Source organism: Cervus canadensis, chromosome 9 (genome assembly GCF_019320065.1).
Source record: "Cervus canadensis isolate Bull #8, Minnesota chromosome 9, ASM1932006v1, whole genome shotgun sequence".
Taxonomy (NCBI): Eukaryota; Metazoa; Chordata; class Mammalia; order Artiodactyla; family Cervidae; genus Cervus; species Cervus canadensis.
In genome coordinates, this window is record NC_057394.1 from 81,351,749 (window position 1) to 81,377,312 (window position 25,564).

At 42.5% G+C, this 25,564-nt stretch overlaps 1 protein-coding gene across 1 annotated transcript in view; it reads right to left on the minus strand.

Annotated features, from left to right (window-relative positions):
* Positions 1–25,564, minus strand: part of ATP8A2 (ATPase phospholipid transporting 8A2) — a 448,688-nt gene that overhangs the window by 323,621 nt on the left and 99,503 nt on the right. Inside the window, exons 8-18 of the mRNA XM_043478109.1 lie at positions 24,121–24,190; positions 22,706–22,833; positions 21,388–21,499; positions 14,128–14,293; positions 10,514–10,641; positions 9,609–9,686; positions 6,802–6,890; positions 4,149–4,193; positions 3,307–3,382; positions 1,548–1,653; positions 1,109–1,191 (exon numbers count right to left, since the gene is read on the minus strand). Of these exons, the coding sequence (XP_043334044.1) occupies positions 1,109–1,191; positions 1,548–1,653; positions 3,307–3,382; positions 4,149–4,193; positions 6,802–6,890; positions 9,609–9,686; positions 10,514–10,641; positions 14,128–14,293; positions 21,388–21,499; positions 22,706–22,833; positions 24,121–24,190 (1,081 nt within the window). The remainder of the gene's footprint in view (positions 1–1,108; positions 1,192–1,547; positions 1,654–3,306; positions 3,383–4,148; positions 4,194–6,801; positions 6,891–9,608; positions 9,687–10,513; positions 10,642–14,127; positions 14,294–21,387; positions 21,500–22,705; positions 22,834–24,120; positions 24,191–25,564) is intronic.

Genomic DNA, 25,564 nt, shown 5'->3' on the forward strand with positions numbered 1-25,564 from the left:
ACATTCCCGGGGGACTGGGACTGCACCCTGTTATACAACACATGGGTTTTCTGCAGTATTAGTCACTCAGTCATGTCCAACTCTTTGTGACCCCGTGGACTGTAGCCTGTGCAGCAAGACATGTGGCTAGCTGAGAGTCACACAGAACAGACGCAGCCCCGTGGCAGTCCCATTAGGTTTTGCTACCAAATGTCCACACTCCAAATTCAGGGGAATTCTGAAAACAACTTGGAATATGATATTTTATAAGTTTTGCATGTAAGTAAAAGAATGGACTGCCGCCAGGTCAGGAACAACATGGACTTATTACACCAAATGGACATGAACTTCACACACATCCATGAGATCCAAGGATGCAGAAAGCTAAGAGCTGTAAAGAGCCATGAGTCCTCCCCAAATGGAGGGTGGGGATCTTTAGAGGACTTGCCCACAGACCCTCACCCACCAAGACAGTAAGCATGGCCCCTCTCAGCTCATTACAGAAAACACCCGTCCCACCCACCCGTGTCCCTACGCCACCCCAAGACCCCTATCCGACCTCATTCCTGATTTAAACCTTTTCTTATCCCCAAATTTTCCCTCTAGCTCCTTGAGAGGGAAACTCAGAAAAAATCAAACTCCTTGATCTCAAGGGTGGAAAAAAACCCATATCAAAAAAAAAAAAAAAAAATTAAGTGACAACACCATCCTCTGCCAGCCCGAGACCACAGTCAGAGACCAAGGGCTTCAGAGAGACAGACACAGACCCACCCCTGAGGATGGGGTTGGGGCAGGGGATGGATAGGGAATTATTCCCAACAACCACAGACCCAGTATCAGGCTTCCCACGTTCTCTCCTGCACGTTATTCCACATCAGCGGGTGGAAGACCATGGGTAGTGCCTTTGAGAGAGAAAGATGATAGAAATGCAAAAACACAACCCTGAGCCAACAACATAAAAACATACCACACTGAGCCAGCAGAACCACACAACCTGTCAATTCTCAACACGCCTAGTTTCTCAGACAACCAGCTCTCCTAATTACAACAGATGTATTATATCTAACAGACAGCCTTCCAGAAAGCAGGTGACCAGGAGCATCCGGCGGTGCCCGGGGCTGTCACTTACGGCCTCGATGATGACAGAGTAGGGCGTTCTGGCTGTGAAGACAAAGCCCAGCTTCCGGGCCCCTTTGACCAAAGCAGCTTCGTCTGTCAATAAGAACAGAGGAGGCATTGACTCGTCTCTGGGAAGGATAGCATTCTGTTCAGCAAGTGTTATTTTTCACATGAAAAAGACCCACACCAGCGGCAGACACCTGGTCTTCCGTGCAGTAAAGACTGAGGACCTAGAAAGTGCCCACTCGCTCCTCACCCACTACTAGGGCCCCGAAAGGAGCGCCTCCCTCAGAGGAGAAGCCGTGGGCCTGGAACTAGTCCCCCAGGACACTCTGCAGCCAGCGGGAGACCGGAGACACACGGCGAGGCTTGGCAGGGCCGGCAACAGCACCGCAAACGCCCAGGGGTCGGGGAAGGGGGCAACGAGCACCCTGGCCGCGGGGTCTCACCTGGGGAGGAGGCCTGGTAGACAATGCTGTCCCCATCCCTCTCGGGGACCACGGTGTGGCACACGGCCAGCAGGGTCAGGAACTCCTGGATGCAGGGTGCTGTGGGCTGCAAACGGAGCCGAGGTCAGTGGCTGTCAGGACGCCCCTGACCTACTTCAGGGTCAGGCTCAAGGGACCTCCTGCTTAGAATCCAGGGGTCCCCTCCTGCTCCCCCCAGAAGAGAGGTCAGGAGCCCCGGTGTGGACTCCAGGCACCCTTCCATTCACACCTGCTCAGCATCTGGCCCATCTCCTGCGGCTCACAACCCCCTACTCCTGGTACCCAGCAAGGTGTTTGATGTGAATTAAGCCCTTAAACTGTTTCTAAACGAATGAGTCTTATTGGCCAGTTTGCTGTTTGACAGTTTAAATCCTTTGCTGCTGTCACCTGTACTTCCTTCTTACCCTTCACCATCCCAATGTGAACAGACCACTGTAGCCATCCATCTGCGTTATCACTCTCAACCTAACACACGTTGAGGACGCTTGAGTCCTTTCTCAGAAAGCAAGTCCTCACAGGTGCTCGTTTCTTTAACATCCTTAATTAACACTCCCCTCCTCCACAGAAGGTTCTTCTGAGACGCCACTCTTCTGCTTAAAGGACCTCTAGCCAAGTAGCGCCATCTACCTCTGAGACCAAAACCCAGGAAAGGACAGTATCAACGTCTGTGATCCTGACACAGAGCACGGCCTTCAGCAGCATCCTCTGTGCAGCCTGGACCACCTGGCCAGCATCTCTGGGGCTGAAGCAGGACAGCTGCATCCCAGCCCGGAAGCATGGGTGCCTTCCATGCTCACATCTCAGAACACTGCTGGTAAAGTTCTAGCATCAACAAATAGGCACTAACTGAAATATGGTATAGCAAACTTCTTTGCTGAAAATTCAGAGAACGTTTTAAGTATATCTATCTCTTCACAAAATTTGGGAAAGATGAAGTTTTAATGTTGCTCGAGTTTACCTAATTTTAAAACTGAATTTTTTTTTTAGAAAAGTCATATTAGGTTTAATTTATACTGGTTAAACTGGTTGTAAAATGTTCTGATCACTGAAAAAGTTAGTATTTTTCAGAATAGCCTTTAGAACAAAAATGCATGTATATGGACCAGCAGTAAATCCTGGTTTGCCACAATAGTTCAGAATGTGACATTACAGTTAAGAATCCAACAGATTAAGATTCTGACTCTCATTTCTCCATCTGTTTGCTGGGTAACTTTTGGTCAAGTCAAGTTTTCTATGCAACTCCCCATCATCTCTCTGAGGTGACTCAGGTGCTAAAGGAAATATACTTCAAATGTCTAGCACATACATAGGATGCTATAAATCCTGCATATTATATTTTGTTTCCTAAATGATCCTAACCAAAAGATACTGTAATTACTTTTCAAAATACATGACCTCTTAGATTCACAACTATGAAGAAACAGTCTTGCAGAAATCTTACAAAACAACAGAAATCTGAAATGTTAGCGAATTCTATGATCAGATTCATCTTGATGTGCTTACTTTATAACTTCACTACATACTTAATTGGGCTTCAAATTAAGTTACGCAAAGTGTTCTTCACAAACTGATCATTTTCCTAAAGTACTAACACCATAGAAGTGAAGCTACTTCTCTTCCCCAAGTTCCAAAACAGCAACTTTCAAGATGCTACATACATACATGAATGCAAGTGCATCATAAAATGTTTAATGTCCCAGAAATGAATGATGTCCCTTACATGATGATCCTCAATGTTCTTCAAGAGCCTGGGGTCATCAAAGTCGCAGGAATCACTAGGTGGAGGAGGAATCCGGCTGAGAAGAGAATAGGAGATATTACTCAGCTCCAAAGTTCCTTTAACTCAAATCTAGGAAAAATCTGTCTTCAGAAAGAACCACACATAAAAAATCTATAAATTTATATTAAACTTTTAAAGATTTGAAATATTGTGTATTATTTTAAACCTCAAGACAGTAAATCTCACACCTGACTATAAACAAAATAAGGATGGTCCCTGACTTACATTGTTTTGACTTAATAATTTTTTAGTCGTGCAAAACTGATAAGCATTCAGTGGAAACCATCTTTCAATCTTTGAATTTTGATCTCTCCACAGGCTGGCAACACATGACACAATCCTCTCTCATGATTCTGGGCAGTGAGTGTAGCCCACCATTACACGGGTGAACAACTAAAACACAACCGTGCTGGACCCAGACAGTCACACAACAGATGAATTAATAAACAAAATGTGGTGTATATATATGGAATATTACTCAGCCTTCCAAAGGAATGAAATTCTGATACATGCTACAACATGTACGTTACAACCTTAAAGATACTATGCTGGGAAGCGGGAAGTGAGCAGGACGTATCAGACCGATAGCTGGGTATTTTTGTTAAAAGCCCTGTAGCACGATTGGACTTCTAAAACCATCCTCTTGTTTCATTTTTATTCTGGTTCTCTCTTGAAATAACATGCAACTTTTATTTACAAAATAATCAGGTGAGAAATGCTAATATAAAATTGTTCCAAAGCCTTTCCCACTAAAGTATAAAGAACTGTTAAAATATACTTACGAGAAATCATCTGAGGATGGTTCCCTTGTCAGTTCTGGAAAATGACTGCCAGAGAGAGAAACAGCATAGTTACAGAACTGTGATCAAAAACACAGGTATTCACACAAAGTACAAGCTCCGGCACAGATCATACATTAGGCTACTAAACAAGTCTTAGTAAATTTAAGAAAACTGAACTAGCAAGCATCTTTTCCTATCACAAGATATGAAACTGAAACTCAATTACCCCCCAAAAATGGAAGATTCACAAATATGTGATGATTAAACAACATGTGACTGAACAACCAATGGATCAATGAAGAAATCAAACATGAAATCCAAAAATACCTAGAGACAAATGAAAATACTAAAACTTGCAGAATGCAGCAAAAGCAATTCTGAGAAGTTTATAGCAATAAATGCCTACCTCAAGAAACAAAAATCTCAAACAACTTTATACCGAAAATAACTAGAAGAGGAACAAATAAAGCTCAAAGTTGGAAGGAAATAAAGATTAGAGCAAAAATAGATGAAATACAGACTCAAAAGTCAATAGAAAAAAAATCAATGAAATTAAAAGTTGGTTCTTTGAAAAGATCAAGTGAAGAAACCTTTAGCTAGACTCACCAAGAAAGAGAAGACTCAATCAGAAATGAAAGAGAAGACATTACAACTGACACTACAGAAATAAAAGTATCACAAAAGACAACTGTGAACAAATTAGATGATAACCAATTTGACAACCTAGAAGAAACAGATAAATGCCTAGAAACATATAACGTAAACAGAAAATCTGAGTGCACCCATTACTGCTAAAGAAACTGAATCAATAATTTAAAAACTCCCAACAAAAGTCTGGAACCAGAAGGCTTCACTAGTGAATTCTACCAAACATTCAAAGAAGAATTAATACCAACCATTTTCAAAAAATAGAAGAGGAGGGAACACTTCCAAACTCATTTTACAAGGTCAGCATTACCCTGATACCAAATGAAAAAGAACATCACAAGAAAATTACAGGCCAATATCCCTGAATAACAGACACAAAAATCCTCAGTAAAGTATTAGCAAACCATATTCAACAATACATTAAAAGGGTCATACACAACGATCAAGTGGGATTTATTCTAAGGATGGAAGATCAGTTTAGTATCTGCAAATCAATATGACAACACCATCCACTTTACCAAAATGAAGAATAAAATCATATAATTGCCTCAATGAAAGAAAGTGAAAGTGAAGGTTGTTCAGTCATGTCTGACTCTTTGTGAACCCATGGGCTATACAGTCCATGGAATTCTTCAGGCCAGAATACTGGAGTGGGTACCCTTTCCCTTCTCCAGGGGATCTTCCCAATCCAAGGATCAAACCCAGGTCTCCCACATTGCAGGTGGATTTTTTACCAGCTGAGCCACAAGGGAAGCCCAGGAATACTGGAGTGGGTAGCCTATCCCTTCTCCAGTGAATCCTCCCAACCCAGGAATCAAGCTGGGGTTTCCTGCATTGCAGGTAGATTCTTTACAAACTGAGCTATGAGGGGAACCCCAATAGATTTGCCTCAATAGATGCAGAAAAAAAGCATTTGATAAAATTCAAAATTCACATATAATGAAAAAAAACTCTCAGAAAAATGGGTATAGAAGGAATGTACCCCAGTATAAATATAGTCCATATAATATATGACAAATCCAAGGCTAATATCATACTCAACAGTGAAAAGCTGAAAGCTTTTCCTCTAAGATCAGGAATAAAACAAAGATGCCCACACTCTTATTATTTTTTTTCTCAACATAGTATTAGAAGTCCTGGCCACAGCAATTAGGCAAGAAAAAGAAGTAAAAGGTATCCAAATAGAAAAGGAAGAAACAAACTGTCACTATTTATAGATGATATGATTTTATATATAGAAAACTCTAAAAGATTCCACCAAAAATCTGCTAGAACTAACAAATTCAGTGAAGTTGCAAGATACAAAATCAATATACAAAAGTCTGCTGCATTTCTATACATTAGTAAAGAACTATCAGAAGGAGAAATTAAGAACACAATTCCACTTATACTTGCATCAAAAAGAAGAAAATACCTAGGAATAAATTCAACCAAAGGAATGAAAGATCATATACTGAAAAGTGTAATACATTACTGAAAGAAATTCAGCAACACAAATGAATGGAAAGACATTCTGTGCTCATGGATTGGAAGAATTAATGTTGAAATGTCTATACTACCCAAAGAAATCCACAGACCCAATGCAATCAATATCAAAATTCCAAAGGCATTTTTCACAGAAATAAAACAATTCTAAAATTTATACAGACTCACAAAACCTTGAGAAATAAGAACATAGCCAAATGCATTATGCTCCTTTTAAAAAAGGAAAGTGTTGAGATCAAAACATGAAGTAGAGATGTATACTTAATAGATTGGAAATATAAAGTTACATATTCCTTGAGATTTCTCATAGGTTAGTATTTATAGAAATAACCATGTTTTAACTGTTCTAAATTGGGACTCATTCAGTTTTAAATATCTTCGGTAGTAATTATGAAACCAAATCCCTTATAAATACCCTTTCAAAGTATCAGAAAGTCAAGGTATTTGACTAAGTGGCTAAAAATAAACTTCTTTTGATGAAGAATACAAATAAAATTCAGTAAGTTATAAAGACACTCACCCATAGGTTACCCCAGCAATGCTACACTTTTTGAAATTCATGATATTGCATGTAAGAGTTCCTGTTTTGTCAGAAAATAGATATTTTACCTAAATCAAAGAGAAAGATATATGCCAAGAATGTAATAACATGCAAAGACACATAAGTGAAGTCTTTTATTCTACATGTTTCAAAATCTGTATTAGTTTTCAAAGGTAAATTTCCTTAGGCAAGCAAAACATATTTTATAATTAAATATGTTATATATGATAACTATATATTATAAAACTAATATATTTTAAAGCTTAAGACCACAATTCTGGATTCCAAGTGTGTGGAAACATACAAAAGAGACTTTAGTAACAGCCCTGAATCCATTTAATATCAGTAAGCACTAAATTTTGCCACAAGGCATCTCAATGATACTTAGAATTCATTCTTGTGTTTAATACATCAAGACAACAAACTCAGACTGTGGCAACCACACAATATTTGTTTTTAAAACTGCATCCCTTGGTTGTACTAAGAAAGCATGTCCTGAAATAGCACAGAACACTAAGCTTTCAGTCATCCTCATAGCGAGGTTACCTAAAGGCAGCATGGCACTGCAGCAGATTAATGCAACTTTCTAAGGCACAGAGTTCTACAGATTTAACGTGCTAGGCTCTCAATATACAAAGGTGAAAAGAGGAACTCCTGTGAAAGTCAATAAGCAAACCACTTGGATATGGTTAACCGAGTGCACAAGAGATGAGCCCACATGCACATGTGCGGTCGCGCTCTGTCCTCCTGGGTGGGTGCTCCGATGCGGGAAAGGGCAAAGAACTCAGGACCACAGGAGAAGGGAGTCCAGGTCAGCCTCTGCATCGTGCACGTTGGAAAAGTCACCTCAGCCTTCTGGGACTCAACGTCCACGTCCATAAGGGTTTGGCCAGAAGATAAGTAACATTACTCCATGTCTAACTTTCTGGGAAATTACATCATAGATTAGTGAGGGGGCATAATTAACAACTATCTCCAGTAAAGTTCCCGTTTCTCAGTGACTTTCTAAAGAGGGGTCATGACTGCGGCTGGATGTGAGATGGATTCCAGGAATTCCCAAGAATCGTGCTAGGGAAGTCACACTGCACTGTTTTTATACAAGACAGATTAATAACAAGAATTGTGTACTCTAGACTTTTCCTAACTGATACAATGTAAGCAAATACTAAGAATTATTTTTAAAGTGCCTCCAAGTAATGATTATTAATGATCCTAAAGAAGTCAAATAGTACACAGAAATATGAAATCAGTACACTATTAAAGTAATGAATGTTTAACCATAAACAAGTTTTCATATAAGCTTTATATAAGACTAGGGGTATAAAAAGTTCAGTAGAATCAGCCTTTCAAAGAGCAGTATCTCTTCCTGTTTCTTTTTTAAAAGTTAAAAGATGATATCAAAATATTTTAAAATGACAATTTTATAATAAGGAATTAAGATTTTTCTATTCTGCCTACTGGATTTTGACTTGTCTTTTCAGTTCCAACTCAGAACTACTTCCCCATGCAAACTTTTCCTATTCCCAATTAGGATGAACTATCTCATTGTAGGGGCTGGAGGACATTGAATCCTTCATTTGGGTCCAGTTCAACAGCATCTGAGAACAAAGGTACGCTAACCATTATGCTAAAGTAACGAAGGCAGGCAAAGACGACCAAAGACCTTGTCTCCACCCCCTTGAACAGGCTCAGAAATCTGGAAACAGACACATATCACTGTCACTCTTTTTTACTGTATTTATGTTTGGAGAGATTATTGCAGAAACATTGAAGAGAGGTAAATTAACTCTGCTGGAAGACTGCAGCAGGGTTCAAAGAGAAGGCCGGTTTAGTCTGATACATACTGCACTCACTTCATGGGGTTGTTAGGAGAATCTTAAAAGATAAGTAAATAAAATGAAATTATAATCTGTAATTATAGTGTATTCAACACACCTAGACTTTGTGAGTGATTTCAACTCACAATGAGGACATAATGCAAAATGTAACTCAGTAAAAAGGCAAGAGGGGTTTGGGGCTGATGGTAGAAAAGAAACTGGGTCCCTGAAATATTACAGAGACAAAATCTGGAACATGTGAGAGATTTTATGGATTTATGTCCTTCAAATTAGCCCCCACATAAAGTCCCTTGGACAGCAAGGAGATCAAACCAGTCAACCCTAAAGGAAATCAACCCTGAATATTCACTGGAAGAACTGATGATGAAACTGAAGTTCCAATACTTTGGCCACCTGATCCGATGAGCCAACGCGTTGGTAAAGACCTTGATGCTGAGAAAGATCAAGAGCAAAAGGAGAAGGGGGCAACAGAGGATGAGACGTTTAGATAGTATCACTGACTCAATGGACATGAGTTTGAACAAACTCTGGAAGATAGTGAAGGACAGGGAAGCCTAGCGTGCTGCAATCCACGGGGTCACAAAGAGTCAGACACAACTTAGCAACTGAACAACAACCCAATATCCTAGCATCTTAACCATCATCTTCCCTTTATTTGCTCCTAATTAACAATCTTGCATACAAAGTGACCTTGCACTATATTTTTTGTACTGAATGTGTTGCAGGTGATAAGATCTTCTAGGTGATAAGATCTATCCATGCCTCAAAAAGCAAGTCAAGATCAATTAACATTTGTATTGAATAATACCTTCAAATACTACAGAGCTCTTCAGACATCAAAACCACCTTTATGGAGAATTATTTTTGCACAATCTCTCCACAGTTCTTCCAACACTTGTCTGCCCCTGTGCTCACATCACTGTCCCAAAGTCCCCAAGAGGCTCTCACCTGGCCAAGCTCTTCATTAAGGTTTGACGTCCTGGCCATGGCAGGGGTGTCATTTCCGAGATAATACATATCTGTGTCCTGAGAGAGAGAAAAAAGTGGAAGGACTTCAGCAAATATCCACCATCCATCGTTCATTTAGATTAAGAAGAAGCTCAAAACAGGCAACTCAAATAAATGCTAATTTTTAATTTAGTGGTGAAAATACAGGGTCTGTTTATGTACAGAAACACTGAGATACAGGGGAAAACATGGTTTATTTATATCTAGAAGATTTGGCTTCCAGATGATCATTTCCTAACCTAGACTAACTCATACTTCTGAGCTTAGCTAACACCTCATTCAAAGGGTTGTTGTGAAGCGCAAATAAAAATGCCCATGAAAAAACAAATGCACATGAAAGTGTCTGGTCATCAAATACTAGCTGCTGAGGTCCAGAGCTTCACAACCATGGCAGGGTCCTTGAAAATTCCTCCTGGACTCTTGCAACAGAACCCAAGTTCACTGTCACTGTGAATTTTGATACAAAGAACACTTAAGCAGACACACCTAAGAGAGCTTTCCTTCTGCACTGGGGAGACTATAAAGCATGAGCAGGTGCAGCCACTCATCCCCACACACTGGAAGACAGGGACCTGCTTGCCTTCTTCTCCATTATCCCACTGATGCTCCTGAGAGCACCTGCCTGGTTCATGGCCCAGGACACTGAGGCACTAGGTGACTAGTCACCACCACCACTGGCTCAGGGACAACCTTGCCCAGTCTCTGGGCAGTGAAATCCCAGATCGAATCATAAATCAATGACACTTCCTTTTCTGGAGGCCCAGTTTCATCACTAAGGCTCCGACAGGATATTAGGAAGTGACACGTCCCCAGCAGTTCTGCTTCCAGCCCCGTGTGATACTCACCCAGTTTATGAAGAGGGCTTGTGTGTACTTCACAACCTCGAGAGTCACCAGCAGACTGATGGGAATCAGATTGTTGTAGAGGATGATGAATGTCAACAGGTTGTACCCAAAATTGTCTGAGGTCGCGTCTGCAGAAGAAAACCACAATATGTGCATAGCTTAGTCTCCGTTTATTTAGAGATTCAAGTTGAAATAGTTACTGAGCACCTGCTCTGTGCCATGAACTGTGGATACACAAGGCTGTGATGACACAATTCCTTCCAATAAAGAGCTGGCTTCCAATAGGAGGCTTTGGGGGAAGGGGGTGAGCAGAAGTAAGCCATCTGCCAAGGTGATCACATAGCAGGAGATATCGATTAAAGAGGAGTTCACAGGCATGCAGACACCACGGCAGCAGGGGTTTAATGGGAAAGCACAGTCACAGTCACTCAAAACCATCCAGAAGAACGGAGGCTTAAAACAAGTTCTGGAGGATGGCGAGAAGGCAGCTAACAAAAAGGATGCAGAAAAGAGGACAGGCGTCTGAGACGGTTGCAGGAATACCTACAACCTCACTAAGGTAGGAATGTATTGGTGACACCCCAGAGAATCGGTCAAACTGGGGCAACTGTGAACAGGCGAAACAGGTGCAGACAGGGAAGCAGACAGGAAGCTTTGAGCCTATTTATAGAAGACAAGAGGAAGAATGTCTTAATGGAACACAGTCCCTAAAGGAAGAATCTGAAGCAGAATTGGCTAAGGCAGGAGGAGGGACCAGGAGAGGAGGGGGAGCTACAGGGTCTCTGAGTGTCAAAGAGGAAAGTTCTCTGAAGTCAAAGCTCTGACCCTGATGGCACAAATGTGAAGTCTGATGGCTTTCACTGGAGCTACTCAGACTTCAACCTAAGGATAACAAGGCACAAAGCGCTGAATGGAACCAAAAATATGTAAATTATTCACTGTAAGTCATGCAGCTAATACTGGAGTTTGCTGTCAGCTGAGCAATTTAAATGACAGTTTCCACAAAGTTTGTATATCAGTACAGTGTCACTGTTGTTTATGTACTGAAACCACGACATGCTGCAACTAATACATACACAAATTCATCTGTCTTCACGTTTGAAGCTAAACATACAACATGGTTGAAATCCATGTTTTAAGAACCAAAATCAAGGAATTTTGACCCAGCCTACAACGGAAGTCCCAGTGCCTTTTCCCATCTGTAAAGTGGCAACAAGAGTCCTCCTGGGCAGTTCAAAATGTGTCAGCTTTCTATATGAGATAACTAGGAAAGGGGAAAAAAATGTTTTCATCAGTTTAACTAAAATATAAAGAAAGATGGGAATAATAATTATCCCAAGAAAATACTTCAAAGTTTAAAATTCAAATGTATTACTCAACTTATCATTATTTATTTTGTCATTAAATTTTACTTATTTTTCTGGAATTGCTGTGGAAGGAGATTAGCAAATCTTCTCTCAAAACAAGAAGCCATAAAACTAGACAAAACTATCAAAACAAGCATTCAAAGTGCTGAGAAACCAATCATAGAGCACACAAAAAATTAAAAAGCATGAATTCAGGAATAACTGCTCAATCTCAATGAGTGGGAGACTTTGGCATTTAAGCCAAAGTCTGTTTTTCCCTTCTCTCCCCCAGATCCACGTTGCTTAAGTTCTGCCCTGGGTGGTAGGTGGAGAGGGCCCTGAGGACTGGCAACTCTCATCCCCCCACCCCAGCCCAGTTGCATAAATTCTATCCCAGGGGGGGACAGACTCTCAGAACAGGAACAGCCTGAGGGATCCGACAGTATCTGAAGCAGAGCACAAAACTGCCATGCCCAGAGCACTGTGAAAAAACAATAGACATCCCTGATCAGGGAAGACCAATCTCTCCCAATACTAGTGGGGGCAAACAAACCAGCAGACTAGACAGAAATTAAACAGGCAGCTCCACGGAAAGATGGCCAAGGAAAACTAGCTAAGATTACACCCAGCCCTGGTGGTCCGGAGGGCAGGTCCATGTGCAAGGCTCCACCTGCTCACGAGACTGGACTAGTCCTTGCGAGCCTCTAGTCCCTGATTGAATGTGGGGTCGATTTTAAACTTCCCATCAGTGAGGCCAACTCCGAAGCCACACACAGATCAAACAACTGGCCCCTCACTGGCTCAAGGGAAGGTCAGGACAACCTCTGACCACCCACTGGCTGACTTCCAAGCTATGCTGACCCCCTAGAAGTCCAAGATAAAAACCTGGGATGACTTGTTGCTATCCAGTCTGCCTTACAAGAAATAACAAAGGATATTCTCTGGGACAACAGGAAGTGACACCAGACAGCAATTCAATGCACATAAAGAAACAAGGGCAACAAAGGTAATTACATAGTACTTATAAAAGAATATAGTTACATATGTTCTATACTTCCACGTGGATTTTTTTAAGTGGTAAAAGATTATAAAATTGCACAATGGACATATCTAGATGTAACAGGGCAGTGGTGGTTTAGTTGCTCAGTCATGTCCAACTCTTTGTGACCCCATGGACTGTAGCCTACCCATCCATCCCCTCTGTCCATGTGATTCTTCAGTCAAGAACACTGGAGTGGCTTGCCATTTCCTTCTCCAGGGAATCTTTCCAACCCAGGGATTGAACCCATGTCTCTTGCACTGCAAGCAGTCTCCTGCAGAGCAGGCGAAATTTTTTTTACTGACTGAGCCACTAGGGAAGCCTCGATGTAAAATACATGTCAGCAAAAAGAAGTCAGGAAACAAGGTATGTGAAGCAAAGACATGACAAGTTGGTAACTCAGATACACAGGGAGAAATGAAAAGAACTGGGAATAAGAGTAAATAAGTAAGTTAAAGTGAAACAACTCTATAAATACACTCATTTTTTTTCTTTTTCTTCTTTAAGAGACATAAAATTACATAGGCAGTAAGTACAACATTGTATTATTGGCTTAATAACAAAGATGGATGTAATACACATGGTAATAACAACACAAAGTTGAGGAGACAATGGACCTACACTAAAGTTTCTGTATTTTATTGGAATTGAGTTAGTATTAATCTGAAGTCGATGCTGAGGAATTAAGACATATGCTGTTAAGTCCTAAAGCAACCACTAAGAAAATAACTCCAACACTAACAATCAAACAGGAATCATCTGGGATTTTCCTGGTGGTCCGGTGGTTAAGAATCTGCCTGCCAGTGCGGGGGACACGTGTCTGATTCCACTAGCCTCAGGGCAACTGAGCCCATGTCCCACAACTTCAGAGCCCACGTGCCAAAAGTACTGAAGCCCACAGGCTCTGGAGCCCGTGCGCCTTCTCATGACAGTGAGGAGGTCCCACGGACCACAACTAGGGAGGAGCCCCCATTTGCCACAACTAGAGAAAGCGTGCACACAGCAGTGAAGACCCAGTGCAGCCAAAACATAAGTAATTTTAAGAAATAATCATGTGAATATACAACAATCCCCAGATGAGTCCACCTTCACTTTATCACGAGACTCCTGTTCTTCCGGTTCTTCAAAGATGGGCTTTGTGTACAACAGCCCAAGGGTGAAGAAGAAGGAAGGATGGCATGTACTTGGAAGGATGGACCATGTCAACAAGCAGCCCGCCCAGCACGTACCCATCTTCTTGATGTACCAGTTCTTCCCTCCTTGAGAGCCATTCCAGTACAGGGCCCCCACCGAGCTCACCAGGGCCATGACCAGGAGGATGCCAAACAGCACCAGGATCTGCACGTTGGTTACCTTCTCCACGTTCGACCTCTTGAGAGGGGCTTTGGTGGAATTCTGCACAGGAGCATTTAAAATCAATAAGGGTCACAGAATACACAGAATACACTCAGGGGCCAAGAGGAGGGGGAAAAGGAGGCAAGTTAACCAAATTCAACAAATAAAAAGACTATGTTTTCTTTGCCCAATAAGCAAAGAAATTTTAAAGTAGTACCTTTAATCAATCAACATCTAGTTTTACATAAAGAACACAGAAGACACACTCTAAAAATCGTCTCAACTTTACCGGATTCAGTCTGTATTTCTTATGACTACATTTTAACAAAAAATTAGCTACTTGTGTGATCTTAGACATGGCAGGTTCTACATCATTTACATCCAGTTTTAAAGAAATCAAGATGTTGCTAATTTAAGAGAAACAAAGATTCTACATCAGGAAAATCTAGAAGCTTCAAAAGAATAACATAGCTCTGTAATTAATACATGATGAGCTATTTTTTAAGCTCAGTAGCTCAAATTTTAATTGGGGCGGTGCGGGGGTGGGGAAGACATACACAAACACACACATCAATAATGCAAAATAGAACAGTAGGTGTCAAAAAGAAATGGATAGATGAAGAGTTCATTTGGAAAGCTGTGAACAGGAACAAAGAAGAGTCAAGAAAGCTTGAGGGGCCAGGAGAATTCTGAACAGAGTCCTAAGTTCCTAACCACAGACAGAATATGGGCAGGAAGCAACGACAAAAGCAGAAAGACAGTGCAGCTGCCTGTAAATGCTCATGGCCTGCTTTCTCACTGCTGGTGGGGAAACCAGCCCAGCTACACAGTAAGCGAGTGAGTCCAGAAAGCTTCATTAAGACCAGATTTGAGGACCACTGCACATCACCTTTGGAACCACATATCCTCTGCAGTGGAAAAGTCAACACAACTGTTTGCACTGGACAGGTATTCACTCAAAGTCATTTTTTAAAAATCTCTGAAGGAAGCTGTGGGGAACAGAATAACATTCCTCCTCAGGATGACCTGGACCATGAATATGTCACTTTACATGGCAAAGGGGCTTTTCTGGTCTGACTTAGGGAGATTAACCTGAATTCTCCAAATGGGCCCAATTTAATTATTTAGGTCTTCAAAAGCAGAAAAGGAAGAGATCCTTTCCCAGCTATGGTCAGAGGGAGATATGACTACAGACAAATGGCCAAAGAGATGCAGTGTTGATGCTCCGAAGATGGATGTTATTGTTGTTTAGTCACTCAGTCCTGTCTGACTGTTTATGACCCCACGGACTATAGCCTGCCAGGCTCCTCTGTCCATGGGATTTCCCAGCAAGAATACTGGAGTGGGTTGCCATTCCCTTCTCCAGGGGATCTTCCCAACCCAGGGATCAAACCTGAGTCTCCCGCTTTGGCAGGCAGATTCTTTGCCACTGAGCCATCAGGGAAATCCCTAAGATGGACGGGCTTAGTCCCTCAGTCTGCCTAATTCTTTGCAACCCCATGGTCTGTAACCCACCAGGCTCCTCTGTCCATGGGATTCTCCAGGCAAGAATACTGGAGTGGGTTGCCATCCAAGAAATTCAGGAAGCCTCTAGGAGGCTGGGAATGGCAAGAAAGGAGTCTCCTCTGGAACCTCCTGGAATGTTCTAAAGAGGAAGGCTACCGGCCAACACCACAATGTGGATGAGACCCTCATCAGACCTCTGCCCTACAGAACGTCATGTAAGAGCTTCATGTAGTCGCAAGCCACGGCATTTGTGCTATTTGTTGTTGAAGCGACAGGAAACTGACACAGCAATACAGCAGAGGTGACAACCCTTCCTGGAGAAGGACAGAGCAAAAGCCAGAAGAGGACAGCGGGGGTGAGGCGGCAGGAGCTCCACTCCACAGTCTCCTTCCATGAGTCCTGAGCCTTGTCCCTCTACAGGCGACACTGATTCGCAAGATCAGATGATCGGAATGCTTGCAGGGCACTGACTGGCCATAAAAAAGGCATCAACTCGAGTCCACTCTCTCCCTCCCTCTTCCCAATCTATCTGACCCCAACAGAGCTAGGATGAAAATGTCCCTGAAAATAAGACCACAAAGTCACAACGTGAGAACAAAATCGAGATAAAAACGAGAGGCGACTCATTCCTACATTCCATAGAGAATCTCAGACCACAGGAGGCTGAAACTTCTCTGAATTCTATCCCCAAAACCAAGACTGCTGTTACTGTGGCTTTCTGTGAGGCTGGGGAGTCTAGGAGTTGCAAAGCTGGTGATTTTGTAGTCTTATAAGAATCCAAACAGCATAGCACCGTTTCCTTCATGTATACTCTTTTCTCCATTTCACCTTCAGTTCAGTTCAGTTTTTTAGTTGTGTCCGACTCTTTGTGATCCCATGGACTGCAGCACGCCAGGCTTCCCTGTCCATCACCAACTCCCAAAGCTTGTTCAAACTCATGTCCATTGAGTTGGTGATGCCATCCAACCATTTCATCCTGTCGTCTCCTCCTCCTGCCTTCAATCTTTGCCAGCATCAGGGTCTTTTCCAGTGAGTCATTCTTCACATCAGGTGGCCAAAGTATTGGAGTTTCAGCTTCAGCATCAGTCCTTCCAATGAATATTCAGGACTGATTTCCTTTAGGATGGACTGGTCTGATCTCCTTGCTGTCCAAGGGACTCTCAAGAGTCTTCTCCAACACCACGGTTCAAAAGCATCAATTCTTCGGCACTCAGCTTCCTTTACAGTCCAACTCTCACATCCATACATGACTAATGGGAAAACCATAGCTTTGACTAGATGGACCTTTGTTGGCAAAGTAATGTCTCTGCTTCTTAATATGCTGTCTAGGTTTGTCAAAGTTTTCCTTCCAAGGAGCAAGCATCTTTTAATTTCATGGCTGCAGTCACCATCTGCAGTGATTTTGGAGCTTCACTTTAGTTTCACTTTATAGTTCACTAAATTATTCATCCTTTGAAGATTTTTTTAAAAATTTCCTCTGGAATCTAAATGGAAATCCATCAGTAAAGGCCAACTTATCAAATATCATATCAAAGTTGATAGGGTCAACACATCACCTTTGGCCTCATGGCAAGATCCAGAAGACCCATTTTAAGACTGCCTACCCCAACCTTTTAAAAGTTATTTTTAATAAACATTCATTGGAGATACAAGTAGGAAAAAAATTTACAATAAACATTATTTCTATGACTCTGTAAGTTTACTAATTTCTGATCTTTCCCAGTGTTTGAATCCCAGCCAGTTAACTGGGTTAAGAGAAGTTGTGTTTCATTAAACACAAGAGCAAAAACCCAAAACTTCCAGTTTCAGCCCACGCACTTAGGGGAGACTAGGTCTACCTGCTCATCCCCCTTCCCTGAGCATTTCTCCTTGTAGTGATGAACCTGTAATAATGCAAGTAGGAACCTGATATAAGTTTCTCTCCAAAATTCTCAGAAAATACTGCTACTTCTGAGTGATGGAGTTCTAGATAGAAACAGGCCAAAATGTTAGATTTTGCAAAATCTTAAATCAGGCCTGAACTTTAGGCCTGATTTGATTTGATATCCTTTGTTTGATTCCCTTCTTTTTTTTTTTCATTTTTTTTCCATTTATTTTTATTAGTTGGAAGCTAATTACTTTAAAATATTGTAGTGGTTTTTGTCATACATTGACATGAATCAGCCATGGATTTACATGTATTCCCCATCCTGATTCCCTTCTAAGAAAATAGTCAGCAGGGTACTAGTCAGAACAAGGAGCCAGACTGCCTAGGTTCAAATCCCAGCTCTCTCTTACTGGGAATATAACTTTGGTGACTTACTTAGGTTCTGTGCCTGTGTCCTCACCTAGAAAATGGGAACAACAATTCATATTTTCTTCATAGCACCGTTGTGAGGAATCAGTGAGTTCATAAATGCAAGTTCCTTGGAACAATGCATGGGGCACTATTTGCTGTTATTAATGTGACAGTATCTCTTTCCCATTCAATCAAACAACAAAAACATCAGACATTGAAATATTTTTACCAGTAAGTACTCTCAACATGAAATGAGGGCACTTTGAAGAGTGGAAGACATTGAGGTGAGAGTTGAAAAAACAGAAAGAAGAACCCTAAAGCAACAGTGTTTCCTCTCTGTGGTCAAGCAGCACAAGTACAGACGGGAAATATTATTTCACAAACAGGATGGCTTCCAGCTACGTGTATTATATTATATTCCTTTTAAAAACTCATTATTTTTACTTGTTGTTTTAGCCCTAAAGGCACAACAACCCTAGCACAGCTGTTCTGGGGCTTTCCATTATTCTGCACTGGAGCAGTCAACGTGTAAGAAGCCTTACAAAGAGGCTTACCACATGCAGAGGAAAGGAAGGTGCCCAGCACACTCAAGGGACACAGACCTCATGAGTTCACTGAGTGTACCTTGTTCACCAAAGGGAGGACAGAATCATTCTTGAGTGTCACTTAAGTATCTCTTACGCCTTAGTTACAAAGCTGTATCACCAACACATGATCTAGAGAAACAGCATACTTAGTCGCTCAATCACGTATGACTCTTTGTGATCCCACAGACTGTGGCCAGCCAGGCTCCTTTGCCCATGGGATTTTTTCAGGCAAGAACACTGGAGTGGGTTGCCATTTCCTTCTCCAGGGGATTTTCCCCACCCAGGGATAGAACCCGCATCTCCAGAGTCTCCTACATTGCAGGTGGATTCTTTACCCACTGAGCCATCGGGGAAGTCCAAGATTTCCATAGAGAAACAGTACTGCACCCTGAAAAAAGAACCACTCAGGGTACAAGGAATCTTAGAGAGCAGTGACATTTGTAAAATGCACAACCTGAAAACTAGTCTCAGGGCCCTGCCCAAATACTGAGCGGGTGCCTTGTGCTCTGTCACTTCATCATAAAGACAGAGGTAAAGTGTGGCTGGCGTAGCTTCCAGCTCTGGCCGCTGGCTGCTGATGCTAGGCTGGGGCAGGGTGAGGACCCTCCCCAGGTGGCAGGGTGCTAAGCTATTCATGGAGATCAGGTCTTCCACACAGCCACTCAAAACCCACACACTTCACGTGTTCTGATCAGCACTGGTGGACAGGTGAGGACCTACAGGAAGGCTGGAGCAGGTGCATCCCAGGTAAGTGCAAGTCTTCATCCACTCAAGAGCTGCCTCTCAGCACTCACCAGCTCCTCTCTCTGTGTGTGGCCACGGACCCTTCCTGCCCAGTGCAGCCTCTGCAGCAACCCGCCTGCCTCCAAGACCAGGACTGCCCTAGGCCCTTAGGCCCTCCTCCTTGCCCCTGCCTCACCCACCCCTTCCGGGGAGGTCCCCTTGGCAGAGGGGTCTCCGTGCAGACTCCCATGCTGCAGAAGACAGTGTTGCTAAGCGTGTACTCAGGACCCGCTAATACTGTGACACTTTCTTCCTCCAGTGCTGCATTTAAAACCCACATGTAACATTCCTGCATTGACTACACTGCCTTCTGCCCCTTCCCCCAGCAAGTCCACCAACTCTCCCCTCCCTCCACTCCCTGAAGACTCGAGCCACGTTCAGCGTCCTCTCTACCTGGCCCTCATCCTACGGTCACCAAATGCTGTGGTCCCTGTGTCGTCCATCACTCCTCAATGGCCTCCAACAGCTTTCCTTTAGCATCCTACCCTCCGGGGATCAGGTCTGGGTCTCCACTCCACAAACCCTCTTCCCCAGGAGGTCAAAGCCAAGCGCCCTGCACAGAGGCCTGTCACTCAGCAATCTTCCTCCACTTCAGTGAGTCTCAGCCCTTCTAACCCCTCGACCTTCCTCTCCTGTCTGCATTGCAGTGACCAGCTGGTGTAGACACTGGGCTATATCACCCCATTGGTCCTAATCAATAGCTAACTCTCTCCTTCTATATCATTTAACCTTCAGGAGTGGACCAACACAACAGTCTCTGTTCTTCAATTCAACGTCTAAAATGTGCTTCTTGGTATCTGGTCAACCCTCCTAACCTGGGCTGGTTGGCCTTCCATATGGACTGTGTGTGTGTGTGTGCCTGCTCAGTCATGTCCAACTCTATGTGACCCCATGGACTGTAGCCCTCCAGGCTCCTCTGCCCATGGAATTTTCCAGGCAAGAATACTGGAGTGGGTTGCCATCTCCTACTCCAAGGAATCTTCCCAACTCAGGGATTGAATCCTCATCTCTTGTGTCTCCTGCACTGACAGGTGGACGCTTTACCACTGAGCCACCTGGAAAGTCCCCATGGACCCATGACCCTCAGTAATGACCTGCATCACACAATCATCTCTCCACTCTATAATCCCCATCACTCCTCAGTCTATCTAACTCTCTGGGGGGTGGGGGGCGGGGGGCAAGACTGGGCCTTTCACTATTGTATCCACACAGCTTGGCACAAGACATGGTGCATGGTGGCCACTAAACACTTTTAAATCAAAAAACATCACCAAATATGCGCCTCGGGGGTTATACAAAAGGGCAGACAAGTTGAAAAGCCAATCCTGATGAATAACAACCATGAGCCCAGTAAGATGCCAAGTGATAGCTAAGCAATGTAAGAAAGAACATGGAGGGACACTGGTTTATGCAGGATTTCAAAGTCATCTGGCAAAATGTGTCATAAAAGAATGACAGGCTATAAATTCACAAATAATCTTAAAAAAATGAACAGGGAGAAAGAACAAAACCATTTTAGTACTTTTTCTCTTTGGTATAGGATACAAAGAACAAACATAATTTCAAAACTAGCTGATTTTCAACTGCCTACAATTTAGTTAAATAAGACAATTTCCTATAAAATCTTAATCAATCGTGTGAGAAGGAGAGGTAGAAAGAAAAATAAAGAAGTTAGAACAAATCCCCCCACCCCTTGAATTTGAAGACAAAACAGACGAGGACTGATTGTCCCACTAGATCCAGAAAATAAAGACAGTTGATATTTCAGGCAAGAGGTAACAAATACCTGATACAATAAAAGAAAACCAGGAGAAACCACCTGGGAACCAAAATAAAGGCCCTTCCTTTCCAAATTTAGATTCACAGACAAAACTCGAGCCTCTTAAAGGCAACATCTGCATTTTACACCCTCTACTCCTCTACTCCATAAAAAAAAAAAAAAAAAAAAACAGGAAAAAAGACTAAAATCGGCATTGTTTCTCAGCACAGAAATGTTTTACCTGCATGAGCTTGGTGTCATGTCCAGTGTAAACAACTATGCCAAAGCCCCACTGAGTGTTTCTAAGCTGTGTGCCTCTCAATAAGATCTGGTCCGGCCCAAGGGCAACGGGGCTAAAAACAAAAAACAACATTTATATTCAATGAGAGTTCCAAAAAAATGAGCATGAGTTTTCCCCTTAAACAAAAACCCACAATAAATGAAATGTTTTCTTTAGTCACATTTGGACTATTTCACTGGGACACAGCAGCCATAAAGGTTACCACTGGCTTAATCTACCCTGAAAGAGACCCACACAGAAAGGCTGACCTCATCCATTCATCAATACAGAAAATGTTTCTTTTTTTTTTCCTTTAAAACACTAAGAGGAAATAGTGTCTCTTATAACTCTATTAGGAAACTCAATATCCAAAAAGGAACTTGTTAAGATAACCAGAAGTTTATTCATTTGGGAAAGTCAGTTTATAGATTATAAGAAAAAAATAAAAAAAAAAAAACACCAAAGCTATACTATCAGATCTGTCAAAGATGACTTCATTAAATAAAAGCCTGAGTGAAAATTTAGAAATTTAAAAAAGATAGTCTACAGAATTGCTCTGCGGACTGCGTGAAACCGAGAAAGCTGTCACGCTTAGAGTTGTCAGAGTTATCTTAGGTCGATTCCTATGGCTGGGTCCTTCCCTTTGGGTCTGTTCAAATATGAAGGCAGGGAGCACTAGTAAGAGGCATGATGATGAAAGATGAGCAGAGGAGAGACACTGCACCCCAATGTAATGACAAAAAATGACTCAAATGATAAAACAAGTGCCAAGAGGACAAGGATGACAGAATATAGACAACAGGGCAGTGAACATTCTAATGGAAGGGTAGTTGTTCCTTTCATTTAACTTGCTAAAAGCATAGACTACTTAGAAGAAAGCAAAAAGATAAATGAAAAGGATGTTTCTCTAATAGCTGTTAGCCTTTATACACTTCAGACACCTCTCTTCTGCTTTTCTGCACAATTTCATGCACTCAAAACCAACTAGTCTTTTACCTGATGGGTAATACACACAGATAGACACACCAGGCCAGTTTTGTGAACCTCATTTCAGACCCTTGTGACATTTTCTTGCCAAAAATCAGGTCTTTCCTTAAATTTCAGGGAAGCCTTAAATTGATTAAAATGGTGTTTCGAGAAAAGCTCAACATGGAGAAATCTTGTTTTAAAACATTATGAAGCCAGAAGACAAACTGATATTTCCCAAAGCTCCTATATATAATTCTTAAGTCACGTTAAAGATTAAAATAAAAACCACTAAGACAAGAGGAAGCGGTACCTTTTCCCATCCAAGTTCAAGTTCCCGGTGAAGTCGTAGAGGTGGCGATTGGGCCCTTCGCACTCTATGGTCCCGGACAACTTCATGAGCACCTCCCTTGTCTGCATGTCCGCAGTGTGACTCAAACCCTGAAACGTTCAACCCCAAGAGGAAACTGAACACAACCTTCCAGGCTTAGGAACGACATGCAGCACCCCTACTGTTAATCCAAAGGGAAGCCTGAATCAACTAAAATGGAATAGTTTTGGGACAGGGGGCTCCTCAAACATAGCAACCCCTCAGGATGGATCATAGGTGGCTTTGGCCACAGCAACCGAATAGAAAAGGTTCAAAAAAGTTCAATAAAGCAGGAAGTCAAGACTCTACTACTATGCTGACACATTCATACTAAAGTCATAATTTGTTGTTGTTCAGTCACTAAGTCCTGTCTGACTCTCTGAGACCCCATAGACGGCAGTACATCAGGCTTCCCTGTCCTTCAGTATCTCCCAGAGTTTGCTCAAACTCATGTCCATTGAGTCATTGATACTATCCAACCATCTCATCCTCTGTCGTCCCGTTTCCCTCCAGCCTTCAATCTTGCCCAGCATCAAGGTCTTTTCCACTGAGTCAGCTTTTTGCATCAGGTGGCCAAGTATTGGAGCTTCCGTATGATAATTAGCACACCAAAACACCTTACAGAAAGCATCCTTCATTAGCAGTATCCTGACAAGACCATAAACACAGAATAAAGTGCCCCTTTAATACACTGTGATGTCTAATGCCCTGTAACTCTTCTCTAATGAGAAAAATAAAATGTCTATGCCAAATATCTAACACAGAAATGAAAACTATGTGGACAGAAGCATCAAATTCAGCTTGGTACCGCAGAAAACTGAAGTGTCAATATGAATCATTGTTTATTGAGACTTAAAACTCTTCTATCAAAGACTAATCTCCATTCAATAATTGAAATATATGGTAAGAATAGCTTTATGTTAGGCATGGACATTTTGTACACTGGAAATCTAATATACTACTCTCTAGAATTAGAATCTCCATGAAAACAACAGAGTCCAGTGAGGCACCCGGAGACCATCTGGATCCTCTGTCCACTGCACTTGCTGCCCACGGCCTCTCCCAGGATCCCTTTCCTCCCACCCGACCAGGTGGAAAGTCCAGTAAGATATAAATCAAGACATGGCTCCCTGTGTGGCCTGTGCTCTGAGGAAGCCCACTTGCTTTAGTTTTGTCATCACTCCCAAGGAATCCCTCCCCTGACCGTGCTCTTCCCATGGATCCCATCAGGGTGAAGGCATAACCTTTTGTGACAGAACATTTTGTTCCCACTGGAAACAGCACCGACGGTTAACCTGTGGGAAGCACCTTTACAATCTGGGCTCTGTGATGATGAGGGTGGTAAAGGGCCACGTTACCTGACGTATTTTAAGGTTCGTCTCCCCGTCCAGGTTGGCTGTTTCAACGTAACACATTGCCTGAGGTTCACTAAGGAGAGAGAAAAAACAAAACAGCCAAGTTGAATAAGGTCCACTCCGGCACTTCACGGCTCACAGAGCCTCCACCACAGAAACTCTGCTGACGGACCCTCACAGGGGTGTCAGAATCGACCACCGCGGGAGCAGTGACTGGCTGGGAAGACAGACGGACCCTCCAGTCCAGTGATCCGCCCACAAAGACCCCACACAACAGCACCTGACCCCACGTGGGCAGAAGTAATGGAGGATGAACAGAAGCACAAGATGTCCCAGCTAAGACCGGCCCAGTGGGCTCAGGTGACCTTGAAAGTCGGAGGCCTGTCGGGAGCCGCCGGGACGCACCCAGGCCATGACAAGGTCACGAGACGAGAGAGGAACCTGCAAGTCAGCTCTTCCCCTCGAGGTCGCCCCGGGGACCCAGTTTGTCCCCTTTCTCTTTCTGTCTTACTGTTGTGCTTTCTTCTAAATCTTGGAAATGTAATATGTAGTAATCAGGCCTCCCCGGGACAGCCCAAGCCTATCAGGAATTCTCCCCCAAAGCCTAGACCCACCATGCCTCCAGGTCACTGAGAGCCTTATGAGCAACCAGGAATGAACGGTTTATTTAGATATCTCACAGATCCTCCTCATTGGATAAATAGATATGAAAGGATGGTATGTAGCCATGGATTTGGTCAGTGTAGTTTTCCACGGTATAGAAATGCTCATGATTGCTTCAGCCCAGGACATGACCATAAGCACCGTACCAAGCCAAAAAGGAAAAGGCCACAGGCATAGTTTGGCTGCTTACTTAGAAGATTATAATGTTCTAGATTAGAAAAGAGTAGAGGCATTTAGATTCAGAAGTAGATGTATGATAGGTTAATGTTCTTTGGTCAAGAGGGTTTTCATTGTTGCTATTTCAGTGCTGCTGTTTGTCCACTGTTTCCATTCCCTTAATAAACATAGAATATTAAGGGTATTTTTGTAGAATTAGAAATATGTAGCATAGGATTTCAATAGTATAGAAGATTTATATTAACCAGCCTCACTGCCATTACCTCACTATTAATAGAGGTGTTTTTGCTGCTTTAGAGGTGTTTTGCTGCTTCATAGTTAAATATTGTAGATTGAGGTTTTGTGGTCTCAAGTAAAGAAAAATGTCAGGGTTATTCTCAGAAATGTCAAACATGTTTTTTGTAACCCTTCCCATGTATTGTTTTATTGTCCAAAGAATTCATACTATATCTGGAATCTATGGAACATTGTTTTTGTCAGAATGAAAATGTTAGGCCATTGAGGCAAGAAGACTATGTACGGGACATTCAAGGTAAAAACCTGTAATCGGGATTGTTCCAGATGAAGTCACTGGGAAAGATATGAGGGAAAATGTTGATGGGAGTAT